General features: G+C 48.2%; 1 protein-coding gene across 2 annotated transcripts in view; it reads left to right on the forward strand.

The window, feature by feature from the left end:
* The window catches only part of SLIT3 (slit guidance ligand 3), a 596992-nt gene that overhangs the window by 484626 nt on the left and 95668 nt on the right, over window positions 1-16698 (forward strand). For both annotated transcript variants that reach the window (XM_058677430.1, XM_058677431.1), the window contains 3 exons: window positions 444-515; window positions 5903-5974; window positions 9668-9739. In XM_058677430.1, coding sequence (XP_058533413.1) covers window positions 444-515; window positions 5903-5974; window positions 9668-9739 — 216 coding nt within the window. The remainder of the gene's footprint in view (window positions 1-443; window positions 516-5902; window positions 5975-9667; window positions 9740-16698) is intronic.

Genomic DNA, 16698 nt, shown 5'->3' on the forward strand with positions numbered 1-16698 from the left:
CCAGTTGAAAAGCCCAGAAGTGAAGCCAGCTATTGATACCTCTGCCTATCGGCAGGGTAGTTGAGTTTTCCAGAGTAGGGACATGGTTCCATGACTGCAAGGTGTTGCTGGCCCAGCATCTATCTCCTTTTCACTCTCTCTTTCAGGAACTGACTTGCTTCAGTTTTCTATAGTGTTGACAGCTACTTACGATGAATTAAACAATTTTATGGAATAGTTATCCCTCCTTGCTTTCTGTAGAAGAAGTAGGCTGGTGGGCAAGTGCTCCTTCTGTTACACCTGGGACTTCCGTTGTTGCAGGTTAGCTGTGCCCCACACCCAGAGCACGTACCTTGTGCTGACAGGGAGCATCCCGTCAGCAAGGCCAGTGAACACAGGAGCCCTCAGCCACCACTTGCAGACAGGTTGATGACCAACTGATTGTTCTCTGTTCTTTTTCCTAGACGCCTTGAACAGAACTCCATCAAATCCATCCCTGCGGGAGCCTTCAGCCCATACAAGAAGCTGAAGAGAATGTAAGTTTCCCCTGGGAAGCAGTGAGCCCAAATGTTTTCAATTTGCGGGGCAGTTTGTCATCCATGGTGGGCAGCCCACCAAGGGGTTATGCCACCTCCATTCCTCATGAACAGTTTTTGTTCCAGACATGGAGCATTGTGCTAAGATTTGAAGGTAAGGTTCAGAAGTGTAGTGTGAAGATTGTGAGGTGTGTCAGCATTGACGTCCCTTGAGCCATGTGCCTTTCCAGCTGGATCAAAGCAAAATGATCTGTGTGCGAGGCAGAGCTGAGTTGGCTTTAAAAATCCAGTTGTTTTCACTGGCTTTGGTCATGTGAACCTGAAGAAGTAGGGATCTGAGCAGAGATCTGACCGTGGATACTAACAACCGTTATACTAACAACCATGAGTGTAACACACTAGGTGAGCATCTAACTGCAAGTGAGGGGCTGTGGCAAGGCAGCGACCACCAGTGAATTCTGTTCCCCTGAAGCCTGCAAGTGGGAAACATGGGAAAATGAAGAGATAAACATCAAGTGTTGATAAATATTAAGATGTAAAACCCAAAGCAGGGATGTCAGCTGAGATTGGCTATTAGTGGTGGGTCTGCCCAAGAAGATCTCTGTTGTGCAGGTAACTTGAGTAGAGGAAGGCAGCGGGAAGAGCAGGTGGAAGGCACAGGGGGCATGAGCAGATGGTTTGTGGAACAACAAGGAGTGGAACAAATAAGGGGCCCTGAGTGGGAGCTGTGTTGGAGGGGTAAGTAGGTGAACACTGGATCACATGAACCCTTTAGTTCATTGTAAAACTTTCTGGTTTTTTCTAAATTTAGAGGATGCGGAGTGCATATGACTTGATCTTGATGACCCACATTACCCCCTGTAAGCAGTGTCATCTCTTCCACTACATTGCATCACACTGGGTGATCTTAGCACAGCTGCAGCTTCCTCGCCATGGCTGCCTTTGAGAGCATCACTGAGTCATTGCCCTCGTCCCCACTCTTACCATGGCGACAGTGTTCTCATCTGTCCCTGTCACATGATGACCTTGAACACTAGTCTGTGAATCAGTCACTCCTGGATGCTCTGAAGGAGGGCAGTAAGACTCCAAAATAGCCCGACCATTGTTATCATGGATGATATTCTGAGGGGAGACTCTGTGGCCTTTTTCAGGATGATAAAGCGCTGTGTGGGGGCAGTCATCGAGATGCGGTTTTCATTGCACTTACTCCCTCTGCCACTGCCCCATCCCTGCCAGAGGAAGGAGGGAAGAGTCACTGGCCTCCCTTAAGTGAGAGAATCTACATTGACAAAATCTGCTGATTCCTTTATGTTAAAAAAAAAAAAAAAAAAGCCATCCCTGTGAAACAGTGGCATTGGTAGGTTTTACGCCACGCGCTCAAATCGCAGGAAGTCAACTTCCCATCTCCCTGGAAATCCAAACCAAACAAAATTTTTCTCCTGGTGCTGTTCCAGAAGTGGGAACCAACATAATGAGCCAGCTTTCGGCACGGACTTCTTCTCTCCCCTTGGCAGCATTCCTGCTAGAGGAGCTGTATAAATATAGGCCTTAATATTTAAAACCTTGGGCCATTAATCTCCTGGCATCTCTGCTTCCACAGCTCACTCTCTGTGCACAATCTTTCCCCCTCCCAATTCATTTTTAAAGCCCAGCGTGATTATGCAGCCAGATAGTAATTTTGGTGAAAAATGACAAGTTCCGTCATTGCTTCAACCTATATCTCTTGCATGATTTAAGTCACTGCTCTAATTTTTTGTGAAGTCCAGGTAATTTAGAGCTTGGCTGTGCTTCCCTGTCCTTTCTTCTGTCTTCTCGGAGTTGCTGTGATCCGTGCATTCAGTATTCATGAGACCTTCTCCATCATGACCTAGAAAGTGAATTTAATTTTTGATCACGTTTAATGTTCCTGATATTTACTAGGATGTCCTTCCCACCCCAGCCCAAAATCTGGCCAGGGAGTTAGAAGCAGGAAAGAGGACCCACTGAACCATTTTCAGCTGGTTAAAGCTTCAGAAACCTTTGCTTGGATGGAATGGCTTGGAAGGAGTAGGCTACCTGATGACGGTGGATCCTGGATCTCTAAGTATCAAGGCTGCCTAGGTGTAGATGACCAGTTAATCCCAGAAATATCACAAGAGCAAAATTTTTCCCTCAACTTTCAATCACATTCCCATGCTTTATATATATAATTCTTCATGAATGAATGGCTTTGTCCCTGCCTGTTCCTAGTACTTACTTTAGTTTGAAAAAAATGAATAAATAAAAACACTCCTCAGTGAAAAAGCTTCATTCGAGGTGAGATCTGTTATCAAAGTAGAGAAACTATTTGCCATGTGCAAGGAGAGAGAAGTACTGGAGAGGACTCCTTGGTCATGCAGTGCTGGCTTCCTGGTGGCCCTGACACCCAGGACCACCCCTGTGCTGGGTGGCCAAGCTGGCAGGTTAGGAGTGCTTGATTGTGACGTGTTCTTAGCTAGAACATACTTCCACACGCCTCAGGACCTCTTGGTGTCTCGCACATATTCCCTGTTTGATCCCTGAAGGCACCTGAATTTGACACTTGTGTTTGGAATCATTTGGAAGAGCTGCTCTCTTTGGGTGTTTAAGAGACTGAAGCGAGTCTGAGATTCACCCTAAACATCGTGGCCAGGAGTACAAACCAGCGCTTGCCCGATGGGAGTTGCCTGAGGATTTGTAAAAGTGCCAGCTTTCAGCCCCTCCACAAGCTGAACAACTCAGAGCCTGTGGGCCCATTTAAAAGAATTTTTTTTAACATTTTGTTTGTGAAAGAAATCTTTTAGTCTCTGGTTTATTTCCTAAACGCTTGCAACAGGCAGGCCTGGGTCATGTCAAAACTGGGAGCCTGAAACTTACTCCAGGTCTCCAATGGGGGCGGGACTCAAAATAGCTAAACCATCATCTGTCGCCTCCTTAGCAGGAAGCTGGGTTAGGAGTGGACTGGACCAGGCCCTCCTGTATGTGGGACATGAATCATTGCACCAAACATCCTCCCCTATTGGTAGGTTTTAATGAACATGTTCATGATAGAGAACCACAGGGCAATAGCAACTCCATTGCACAGTCTCAGTTCTCAGGCCATCTCACTGTTAGATTCATCCCAAATCCAGGCTGCTGCTGAAGCCTTGCTTAGTCTGCCTACCTGTTCACGCATCTGTCCTGGAGAGATGGCAGGAACCTGAATCAGGAGGCTCAAGATGTCCTCTGTACCTCAATGGCTATCAAGTCATCTGTGGCTGCAGGGCCCTCATCTCTCAGGGTTGCTGTTTTCTTCCTGCTGAAGGAAGAATTCAAAGTATATGCTGTCATCTCACTTGCTCATAGCATCATAAAAAGACCCACAGAAGCAGAGAGTAGAATGGTAGCTGCCATAGGGTGGGAGAGAGAAGAGTGGAGATCAGGGAAATGTTGATCAGAGGGGAGAGGGATGAGTCCAGGAGACCTATGGCAGGAACAGCATGGTGAATGTAGCTCATCACTATGTACTGTATACAGAGAGGATGGACTTTAAATATACTCACTACAAAATACATAGTAAGGACATGAGGAAATACGTATATTAAGTCATTTGATTTAGCCATTCCACCATGAATACAAATATCCAACATCATAAATGTACATAATAAGCACATGGGTAGCAAAGAAGGAAAAAGTGATCACCAAGATCAATTCCTAGCTGAACTATCACTTCAACTCCTACTCTCTAGCATCTCCAAGAACACAGGACATCTCACTTCATCGCTGTAAGGAGGGATGAGTCTAAAAGTTGGGCAGGAAATCAGTCTCCCAAGAGCTTAATGAAACAGGGGTCCTCCCCACTCTCCCCACTGGCCACCACGTTTCCTGTCACACGCTGGAGATCTAAGCCCCTTGAAAGGATTACCAAGTAGCCAGGGAGGAAAATGACACAGCAGTCCCCATCCATGGCCCAATGTGAACAGACCCTGGATACTTCCCTGAAATACTTTGCAAGGCAGCCATGCCAAGGGTGATCCAGATAAGAATAATCCCAGGTATTTGCTTGCTAAGACTCTTATACAAAAACAGAGCACGGGAGAAAAACCCAATGTAAGCTGATGATGAGTTGGCAAGCATAATCTGTGGATTTGTTAGAGACGACCTTGCCAGCCAAGGGAATACACCAGGCAGTTAAGCCCAGGCAGCCTTAACCTGTGACATGTCTTTAAACTGACAGGCTTTGGGAAAGGAGTGGGGAGAAAACAGAGGCCTAGGTAAAGGTGTGGTGATACCCTTTGGAAGGCTATTAGTCCAAGGCAGGGAACCGAGGCCAGAGAGACCAGGGAGCTGGGGGGACCTGGCTTCTTTGGAGGCAGTTGCTGGAGAATCTGCTTGGTTGCACTTTCTTCCCCATATTTGCATGTCTCTTCCATGTTGGCCCTCTAAGACCGTAGCCCTCCCTCTGCTGCAAAAAAAGACAAAGCCTCATTGATTGATTTCGTGAAATGAAAAGAACCAGAGAGGTTTGTTGTCACAGGAAATTGAAGCAGCGATCCTTCTAGTGACAGAGACCCAGAGGTCATCTTTGAGCTAATCCCCACTGTGAGAGAAAGAATTCCCTCCGTGAAGGGTGGTTAGCAGGAACCCGGAGCTGAGTTCTCAGAAGCACTGGAATGCTGCAAAGTGGACAACAGCCCCAGGGCCTCTGCAAAGGAGTGAGGGTCTAGAGGAGTCCTCTGCACCTGCGAGGCTGGGCTGGCTGCCACATGGCCAAGTGCTTGTCAGCACTGGCAACAAGGCCATGGAACTCACCTCTCTCCCTGGACCTGCTCCTTTATGGGGAATGCCATCAGCCAGCCACAAAAACACATCTCAAAGGCATCTGAGGAGGCATGACTTGCTTCTATCACATCGCCAAGACTATTCAGAAATTCCTCTGGGGTAGTGGAGGAAAATTCACTATAGAGGTGATGTGACTTCAGACTTTCTGGAAGGAAGATTGGCCTGTTCTATGATACAAGATAAGAAGATCATGCCTAAAGGAGCCCCAGGCTTGTGGTTGTCTGTGGGCTCTTGCTTTATCACCTGCTAGGTTCTGGGTTGTATGTACTCATTTGGACTGAACAAGCTTTTATACCCATAGAGTTGAATTCCTTGTGTATATAGGCCAGGATGCTGTGGCTGGGAGTTCTCGGGAAAATCCAAGAGTGGCACAAGTATAGCCTCCTTCGTCATTGGGCAGTCAAACTGAATCCTCTTTGAGCTCTTTCTCAGGCAGGATGCATTCATTGATTGATCCATTAATTAATCCTCGCTGTTTTGAATGCCTGGGGCGCTTGGCTGGCATGTGGGAGTAGCGGTTATCATACCTTTGCACCGTGTTCTCAATCTTGCCCCATTCATCTTTGCAGAGACATCAGCAAGAATCAGATATCGGACATTGCTCCAGATGCTTTCCAGGGCCTGAAGTCACTGACGTCGCTGTAAGTGGAGCCAGTCTGGTGTGTGAGGGGTGGGCGTGTGGAAAAAGACTGTGTTTGCATTGCTCTGAGGTCTTTATTAAGGCTTTATGCTGCCTTACACACTTGTGGCAACCTGGTAAAGGAAACAAATATTTCTCTCGGGGAAATTGATCTTGGCGAATATTTCTACAACCCAAATGCATTATTTTTATTGACTAAGTGCCCAGAAGCTTTCCCAGTTATTGGTGTCTAATTCAAATGCATCTTCTCCACTCATCTTGCTCCCCCTACCACCCACATGCCACAGCTGTGCAGTCCCCAGGGAGACATGTCAGGAGAGAATTGCGATGCAGATTTTTTGCAAGGTGCCCATTGCTTACTGCTGCCCTGGTATAGGCAGCCTGGTGGAGGGAGACACCTGTTTCCCAGCACTGATCTCATGGCCGTAGTTCTGGATGTGCTATGCCCCTTTCTTTCCTGGGTGAGGAAGCGCTTGGACAGCTCCCTGGATGGATTTTGAACCTTATCTGCCAGCAGACGCAACACCCACAGGGGCAGGAAAGTGTTGGGATTGTATTCCATCAGAGAGACACTGTGTGGCCCGAAATCACTTGCGCTTTCTGTGCAGAAGAAGGGACTATAATACATTTACTACCTAGCAAAGCCAATAATGGTCATGCTTACAGCCATAACAGTAGCACTGGCTGTATACCAGATACTGGTCTATGAATCCTAAAGATGTAATTCTCACAACAACCTTAAATATGGAATTTATTGCCCTTTGTCTGACAGTTGAAGAAGTTGTGTAATGTGTGGTCCACAGTGGTAGGGTTTGTTTTTAGTTTGGTTAGTTGATTTTGGGAGTGTCTTTTTGGTTGAGGGACAGAGAGAACTCACATCTGCTTGTTCATTCCCCAGATGCCCACAGTAGCTGTGGTTGAACTGAGACTGAAACCAGGAGCTGAGAACTCAACCCAGGACTCTGAAATGGGCGGCAGGAATCTAGCTGCTAGAGCTGCACTGCCTCTCTGAGTCTGCATTAATAGGAAACTGGTGTCAGGACCCAGAAACAGGAATTGAACCCAGGTCTTCCAATGTGGGACATGAATATCTAACCAGCATCTGAACGACTGGACTAAACAAACACAGGAATTCCCATCTGCTTTGTTCATGACTGTGTCCCTGGCAATTCAAACTGTGCCTGACATAGTTATAATGTGAAAAAAAGTATTCAGAACTTGTTGAATGAATAAATACAAATTGTCCACTGTAACAAGTAAAAGAGGCAGGATTTGGACTCAAGTTGCCTAGGTTCTAGAATCCACATTCTTGGTCCCCATGATATGGAGCCTCTAATGTAAGACACAAAGATACTGACCTTTTCCACAACTGGGATGCCCTGGGAGGAGCTGAGTTCATTGTGTATCTCTTTGCAACCTGTTCGCCTACATTATGAGTTTGTGTACATTATGAGTAGGTAGCAGAATGCACACTTGGTCCACCCAGCTCCATCCTATTGGATAGGGCTGAGAATAGCGAGGTCTCAGATTCAGCTCTTGCCTGCTGCTTGCAGAATAAATTAGTTTCATTTATCGAATAGAACATCTGGCTGGGATATCAAAGACAGGACTGTGAGTGAGATTAGTGTCTGCTTGTTGTTCTGAGGATCCAAGGGGAGGAGGAGGAAGAGGGACTGTCTGCTGCCAGGATACTCTCCCTCCCCTCCTCCTCACTCCCTGTGCCGGGCTTCCCCAAGCTGGGACTTCGGTCGGAGCATTGTGAGATATGTTCTGTCTTGCAAGAAAGGATACTGAAATTGCCAAGCATGAAACTGACATGCCACTAACGAACTCTGACATGTACTTGGGTGCCATTTAAACAAAATGGCTTTTACCCCCATTTATTCCTCTGTTAGTGGAGACCTGTGTGCTGGGCAGTATAAAAGGCTCTAAGAAAGTAACCATGAACTGGATGGACCATCCCCTTGGTTCATGCAGATGAACACAGACACACCCAATCCCAGCTCTGGACTGGCTGTATGTAGTAAAGGACTAGAAATCCTTCATCTCATTCATTCATTCAACAGATACTGTGTTAGGCTGTTTTTTGCTTGATTGCACACAACTTTTATGAGCCTTTGAGTGTCACCCTAGAACCTGTATTCAAGGGAACAGGGATGGGAGGTAGCAGGCGACATAATATCTGAAAGAAATACATGCAACAGTGACAGAGGTAGGAACTATGAGGAGATAAAAGCAGAATCACTGAGAGGGGAAAGCATTAACTGACACAGATGGAAGAAGCTGCCTTTGCTTGGATTGCCTGCTTGGATTGCCTGCTCTGCCTGGCGAAGTCTGGGCTGGGAGTCCAGGTGTGTCTGCACCCAAACAGGCAAGCCTCAGCCCACATGCACCTGCTGGAGAGTGCTTCTGGCTCACTTGCCTCTAAGATGTCCTGTGCTGAGACCTCGCGGGTGGTGTGGGGGCCCTGCCTGGCACAAGCCCCAGCTCCATCACCCTACCAGCTCCTGCTCGTCTGGATGGTGAGCAGACAGTGACATGACTGCACTTGGCACCGTGAGCAGTGGCACATTAATATGAATTACAAATGTGTGCCTGAGCCATCACGCTGACTTTTATTTAGTCATTAATTTGTTGAAACATTAATGAAACGCAGCCGCTGGCTGAGAGAGAGGCTTGCTTTCCCTCGTGGTGGCGTCTGGAAACGGGGCTTTTGGTTTATCGCTCCCTTTCACCATTTCCTGCTAATATGTTGCCAACTCCAAGAGACGTCACAGCTTGGATTTGCGATCTGGGTGGGAACTGAATATCGCATTCACTCCCTGCACATTGGGGCCTGGCAGGAGTTTTGTTTGTTTTACAAATCCTCCTTAACCTCAGTTTCTTCAACCACAGAGGAAGGAAGGAGGCTAGACCCGTGAGGTGAGACACGGAGACTGGGCTTTGGATGGAGCAGAGGGCGGCCGCCTGTGCCGAGGATGAACCAGGGCGGAGCACAGAAATACACTGGGAACTGAGGCTGCAGAGAGAGCCAGGGTGATTTCCCACCCCAGGCCTCCAGGGTCACCACAGACTAGGGAGACAGCAGTGTGAGGGACACAGTGGACCTGAAAGAGAAAGGGATGAGAAAGTAAGAGAAGCCAGCAGGAAGCTGAAGCTGCCATGACTATGAGACTACCACGGCCACCTTCTCTGTCCCTGAGCTGCCCAGAGATGGTCCCAGACACCCAAAGCTCTGTCTGGGTGCATGATTAAAGGGGTCAGCTTGGGAATTCCTAGGATGCAGCAGGATATTAAAAGGAAACATCCTATAGGCTGGGCTCCACCTAATCAATACCCATTGAAGACACAGGGCCAGCCAGCCTCCCACACAGCCTATTTACTGCCAGGGTGTGAGTCATGTTAGAAGCCCCAGGAGATACCACAAAGAGACTGCATTTTCCTGTTGTGGGAGATTTATTGGGAGACACACCCTGGGAGGGAAGCTAGGACAGAGAGCCCATTACCCTTCTGTACCCAGAAACATGGCTCTGCAGCTCTGGGCACATGTCCTGCCTCGGCTGTGTTGACCAGCAGCAGGGAAAGGGGGAGGATCTGGGAAGAGGATGTTCTGAGGCATCCCTAGAACATTCCTGAGTGAGGGGGCTCTATTGGCCTCATGTTGCATTGACCACCGTTGTCTTCTGTCTTTCAGGGTGCTCTATGGCAACAAGATCACTGAGATTGCCAAGGGCCTGTTCGATGGGCTGGTGTCCCTGCAACTGCTGTGAGTAGGACTCGTGACATCATTTGTGTTTCTGGGGCCCTGACCTTTCCACTTGGAGCCATGTTCTGGAGAGTTCATTTGACTTTATGTGCAGGGAAAGAGGGAGAAGAATTGGAGCTGTGTATGCCTCACCTCCGCTGCTACATTTTTGTGAAAGGACAGCCAAGGGAGTTGGCAGTGGGAATTCAAGGTCAATGAGTCAAACCCAAATAATCCAGTCCAGAACTGCAGCCCAGGCATGAGTCACTAACCATGGGTCTGGGCTGGAAAGCAGGAAAGTGAGGCCCCTTTGAAGAGGAAATATCTCACCAGAGGTGCGCTAGGGATTTAGAGAAATAGTGGCATTTGCACACGCAGTCCCAGTGCTGAAGCCGAGGCAGAGAGCTGCTGTTGCACGCCTGACCTTGAAGGAGGCCGGGGTGGGGGTGAAGCAACAGAGAAGAACATCGGCAGTGGCCGGGGTGACTTTTTCTGGGTAAGAGTGGGCTGAGGGAGAAGTGTTGATTTAGTTTCAAGGCTTATTTATTTGCATGAATTCCACTCTGGTCATTTGAGCTTAAATGTTTGAAGAAGATAATTGAACTCTGGTGTGCAGCAGGAAGGAAAGGCGTTTAACCAATACTGTATTTTGAGGCGTTTAGCATGGTGGGGAGAATCATGTCTGATCTGTGGTTAGGTGGCTGTTGCGGTTCTAGACGTGTTCTGTGTGGGTGAGGCTGCATGGCTGTGGACTCTTGATCTGCATCTCCTGTCTCTGTCTCTTTACTGGTCTCCTTGTGTGTCTCTGCGGACATTTTCTTGCTCAAGGGGCCCAGCCCTCTGTGGACCTCTGGGGCTGTTGGTTACTCAGCAGGAAGCTGGCTGGTTTACAGATGGTGCTCTCTTGCTTGCGTCAGAGAGTCTGTAAGTTAGCATTGCCCCCACAAGGCTGGATCATTAGACATCCATCTGCTGGGAGCAGGGTGACAACAGCAGCCTCCTTCAGCTGGACTCGGGAGTGCTGTGCTTCAGCAGGCTGCCATGGATGTCCTGTTAGCATCTGTGCATTTGGGTGTGCACACATGAAGGAAACATAAATAGATGCAGCAAGCTATGTAGCACCTAAAGGTCCTATAAATGCCTGTTTAGCAAAGAAAGGTGTCGCAGCTCCAAAGTGACAGCAGTTAGGAGGCTAGCAGGCCTCACGGGGCATGGCCAGGGCAGGGAAGGCAAGACCAGTTGAATAAGACCATTTTGAACTGATAGGAGTGAGGAGCTGGGGATAGCAATAAGGTGTCTTCCTCCAACCTCAAAACCAAGAGTCAAAACAACTCAGGCAGGCTTCCCTTCCAGAAAGAACCAGCTACCAGGCCTCACATCACCATCACTGGGTTTTGACCTAGTGTTTGGGGCAGGTTGAAAGCAGGTCCTGATTAGATCTCATTTAGGGTTCAGCCCACTAGAGATTGGATTTCTCACTGTTAGACTGGAAACGCTCAGATAAGAAAGTTTTGATTAGAATATAGTCTGGGTGATTTCCTCCCCCTTTGACTCAAAGCTTGTTGGTGAGAACTTGGTGTCTTGCTGCCTTCTCGGTAGTTCATAAGGCACTACTGGCTCTGCCGCTATGGATACTGGATCAGCAGCTGGGAACACTGCAGTTGCTTTTCCTGTATTCTGCCCTCCCCCTATTCCTCCAGCCTTCCTGGACTTCCCACCACACACACTCACTGTAGTGTGGGAGATTGTCTGGGCAGTCATCTGGGTTGGTGGCCAACACGAACAGTAGACTATCTCAGATTCTCATTCTTGCAGAATATAAGTCTCCTTGAGCAAGTTCTGGAAGTCCTGGGAGATGCTCCCTAAAGCTGGTCCCCTGTCCTCTGTAGCCTCACAAATGTTACCTTCTTTAGTGTAAATTTGAAAATCTTAGTGTTTGAAGGAGCCTGGGTGCACCAAGCACAGCCTCCCTCTCAGCTGGTGCAGAAATCCCTCCCACTGCCTCTTTGACGAATCTGTTTGGCATGCACTTTGCTGATATTTTTTATGGTCTAAGTTCTCACAACAAAGTTTTAGGTAAAAGATTGTCACACTAAACTTAACAGCTCCTGGGAAACCGCAAAAAGTTTGGCATTACTCTCTTCAGATGTAGCGAATATATCTCCCTATAACCTAAAAGTTCATTGTCCAGCTGCCAATGTGCACCCTGAGCCCTCTCCACGTGAGAACAATCAAGGGTCCTTATTTATGGCCTGGCAGGATGGGCTGATGATGTTCTTTAGCAGCAGAAGCAGGATGACATGGTGTGTTACTCCCGTGTGCACCTGCTGCTTCCTGAGGAAAGTCCCTGGGGAGATAGAATCATTTCATACTTGGTCAGGGAGTGACTAGCTCACCCCCGTTAAAGGAGATTAGCAACCACGTGGCAGTCCGATAGCAGGGGGACCACCCTACTAGCTGTCTTGGGAAAGAAGGGACCAAGATGAGCCACAATGAATGAAATCTCTCAGGCTCTTGATAATCAGGAAATAGCTCTCCCTCTCCAGTCTCAGAATCTAGTTGTCCTCTGAGAAAACCCATTGCTTCTCCCCTCTTCCCAAGGGCTTTCCTGTGCTTCTGGAGTAAAAAGAGGTCTTGTTTTTCACAGACCTGCTGTGGTGCTGCGTGTGTGTCAGGAATCACCATGACAACCCATAGCCTGGAATGAGCAGGGCAGTTCCTATCAGGAGAGGAGGCAAGAGGTCTCTGTCCCTCTTGGGGACATAAAAGGTTCCTCCTGTTTCCTTTTGGGAGATTTGAATGTCATGTGGTCCTGTATCTGGGCCCCAGGCATCACTAGGTTCCTCCTCACCTCCAGCTGGAGCTCAAAGCAAACCTTCAATTCACAGGGAAAGGATGAGAGCATAACTTTCTAAGGTGAGGGAATAGTCCTTATTAAAATGAATGGATAAGAAAATTCAGGATGACAGAGGATTAATTCTAGAGAAATAAAGAGATGAAAGGTGAGGTCATGATGGAGAGTTCCTCAAGGGTCCAGAAGAACTCCCCTAACTGGTCCCTACTAATAGTTTACAACAATGTGCAAGGGCAACCTGCACCTCCAAGGCCCTTTTGTAATTAACCAAGGATGTTACAGTCCATTCTTTACAAATTATTCTCCTACCAGAGGAGAACATATATGCTATGTCATGTAGCTGTGGGTACCACCTTTTTCTCCCCATATATGAGCACCTGCAACTGAGTGTTGGTGTGATAGAAGCAAACAGCATCCCCTGTGACAGGAGCTTCAACCATCTTTTTTCCCTGTGGTCTTTCCTGTAAAGACCACACACCCCTCTGTTCTCTGAGAGGAGCTTCTGCTCCAGAGTGGAGAATAAACCGTTGATGTTTCCAGCCAAGCACTGTAGAGGTAGGAGAAGTAATCCCCTGCCCCACAGGCCCATGAACAGGTGTGGAGAATCCAACTGTCACCCAGAATCATACCTCTGGACTGCAGAATGAGCTGTTAATCTGTTCACAGTTTATAAGGTGATTGCAACACAGCTTATCCTTAAACCTGAATCCAGAGGTTTTCAATCTCCAAACTGCATCCAAGGCCTTTGAGCTGCATGGAGGGGCTCGGCAAGGTTTTTTAACCCAGACCCGGAGGAAGCCGTGTTCACCCTGAAGTCCAGGCTTACGACTCTCTTGCCTGGATTTTCCTGAAGGCAGCTGCTCCTGGGAGGGATGGTCTGTGAGTAGCACGTCTGCACTGGGTAGTCAATTGGCTGAGCGCTAATACTTCTTGACATGGAGCATATGTGGGAGCCGAAAGTGCTCTGAGAAGAAGAGGAGATGCTGTGTCTTGTAGCTCTAACACACGGAAATAAATTTAGAAGGCAATTCATGTGTTCTGCCGCTCTGAGCTGTGCCACACTCTTTCATTTCCTCCAACAGGAGCCTAACTCCTCTGGTGCTGTTTTGTTGTAGTCATCACCACGTTAAAGCAAGTGGCTGCCAAGAGGGCACCTCCCTCTCCTGCCAGGATCCCTTGGTGACTCACCCAGCCCCTTTAGTGAAAGACGGCTGGGCTTTGGGGCAGCATGATGGCTGGGAGTGAAGGCTTTGGACTGAGATCCCTTAGATCCAAACATTGTCCTACCCCTTGCTGGTTGTGGATCCCTGAGCAAAGTTCTGTAAGTTCCCTGGGTCTCAGAAGTATCATCACAGGTAGAGATACCATTTGTTTCGGAGAGCTGTGGGTGCTTGGTCAAGGATTAAGCAAGTGCCTAGCCATGTGGAATGCTTAGTGGGTTGTATCTGTGAGATCATATGGCCCCTTGCTGCCTTTTTGATCTTCTCAGCCTCTCCTTCACTTTTTATTTATATGACCTCTGAGATTCCTTTGGTAGGTGGATATGGAAGCAGATGGCCCCAAAAATAGTTGGATATGCTTCTGGGGAAATATTTATGAGTACCATATGCCCCCAGCCACCTGACTCGCTGAATCTGTTGGCAAACTGGACTAATGCCTAGTTGGAGCATGGAAGTTATCGGGGTGAGTAGCTGGCACCACGGGGAATAAGGCAAGTTGGAGCATCATGTCTTGTGTGAAGGATGCTGCTGTATCTACCTTGTTGTTGTCCTCTGTCCCGCTCAGGGCACAGCAAAGGCCCCAGGTGAGGGTCTGCAGGGCACGTGTGTCAGCTCCACATGAGCATTTGGACCATGGTCTCTGAAATCAAGGAAACCTTGGTTTGTGCAGGTGCCTGCCACTCAGAGAAGAGCTTGTCCTACCTTGTGCACTGACAGTTCAGGGAGCACCCCAAGCAGAGACTCCTTCCTGCTCAGGGAGGACTCAGATGCATCCTAAGGATCGACACAGGGCTTCTGCTGCTTGTACAGCACCAAGAAAGCAGCAGGGTCTTCCAGACCCAATTATGCCTTCGTCCACTTAGAGCATGCGCAGGTGTGCTAGTCATGCCCCAAGAGACAGGAAGACAGGGGAGAGGAAATGGAGTTTAGGTCATGTGTAAAAGTGAACATTGGTGTCAGCCAGACTGGAGAGTCACTTATGCAGGGTGAGCTTGGTCAGGTCCATCACCATGCAGAGCCTCAGTGTCCACATTAGAAACACGAGGACCATCATACCCCCAGTGGTACCAGAAGTGGTGCTGGGAAAGTGTTTTGGGAGCTACTTGGTGCAAAACTGTGGCATTTCCCACCACAATCACATCTCTTTTCCCTAGAGGGTATAAACCAGGGCCATGCAAGCAGCCTAGGGGTCTGCATTCCCAGAGGGAGGATCAGTGCTTCCATTCAAAACCTATGCTCTGGTGCACAGTTCGCAGGACAGCCAGCCAAGCTCACTGCACCCACTGGTCACACCTCCGGAATCCAGAAACAAAAACAAAACCCCTCAAATTCAGAATGTTTCAATATCTGAAATGATGATCCTTGACATCAGGTGCAAGTGGAAAATTCCACACCTGACCTGATGTGACAGGTGGTAGTCGACACAAAGGTACATTTAAAAATAATGTGTAAAATTGTCTTCAGGCTAAGTGGATAAGGCATGAGGAAAGGGTAAATGAATCTCTGTATTGGAAGTTGGATCCACCTCCCCAAGATAGCTTAGTGTGTCAATGCAAATGTTCTGAAACCTGAAAACAGTCCCAAATCTGAAACAATTCTGGCCTCATACCTTGCAGATAAGAGGTCGCCAGCCTGTCGTTGTTTACTCTGCTTTTTTTTTTTTTTAAATTCCCCTCCAACACTTGCCTGGATGGCAGATAGCTCATGGCTCCTTTGATGGGCAGAGCCGAGTGGCTGCCAAGTCTCCCTCCAAAGCAGAGAGGGTGGAGGGACAGGCTGTTAGATCTTGCTGATGCTGCGGATAACGAGCATGTCTTTGGCATCTAATTCCGGATAAGCAGCTTAATTTTATCTCTCCCTGCACCTCCACGCGGCACCCGAGGGAGCTGAGCATCCTCAGAGAGATGAGTGACCAGGAGACTGTGCCCTTTCCTGTTTTCTTCTGCTGCCTGCTTCGTGCGCTCTGCACCTTGCGTTAGCTTTGCCTCGTAATTCTACCAGTGTGACTTGTGTTGATGCCTTAAGTCTTTGAAAAACATCCCATGCTGAGATCTAGGAGTCTTAAGGAACAAAGAAGCAACTAGAGAAAGCAAACCCAAGGAGGCCTGGCGTGTGAAGAAGGCTGCTGGGGTGATTTTAGTTTAGATATCCTTGCCAGAGCAAGTTGGAGTGGCCGCTTGGCTATCCCCATGGTTATCCTGTCGCCATTGCTCAGGGCCGAACACTCTCCGGAACAGGGTACTGACACTAGGCTTTTGGATCTCCACCAGGGTCTCAAATCTAATTCCCTGCTCTGACAAGAAGGGTTCTGTAACAAAGGGGATACAATAGAGACTAGTGTAGACTTTGGCAAACAAAGTACTAGCTAAAGATGACACACTCCATGGCTGCTTCCAGCGAACCTAGCACTGATCACAGATTCTAAATTTTTTTTCCAGAAAACAAAATGCGTGCATGTGTGTGTGTGTGTGTGTGTGTTTCATTCTCAACTTGATTGTGCTCCATAGAATCCTTTGCCCCCCCAAAATTAGAGTAGCTAAACAGACTTTGACTAACATCTGATCCCCAAAGCACTGGAAATTCTCTGGAGAGATACTGCTAAGGGGATATACAGATGGGCAGGGAAGGAAAGGCGCTGGGAAAGAAGTAAGCCCCCTGAAGACCTCCTTCCCGTGTGCTCCATGAAAGTGATAACCTAAAGCAAGTTTCTCCAACTCCCAGCCTCAGCCGCCTCGCCTGTAACTTGTGGGGCTGGTTCTGCCCGGCCCTCTGAGTGACAATGAGAAGAGCTGGAGGTCAGGAAAGCCACTGGAGAAACATGCAAGCATTCTCATGACATGAGCTTCTCTCCAGTGCGAGGCAGAAGGACCTCCTGGTGGGCCCTGGAGAGCTTGCCCATTACTAGC

Source organism: Ochotona princeps, chromosome 19 (genome assembly GCF_030435755.1).
Source record: "Ochotona princeps isolate mOchPri1 chromosome 19, mOchPri1.hap1, whole genome shotgun sequence".
Lineage (NCBI taxonomy): Eukaryota > Metazoa > Chordata > Mammalia > Lagomorpha > Ochotonidae > Ochotona > Ochotona princeps.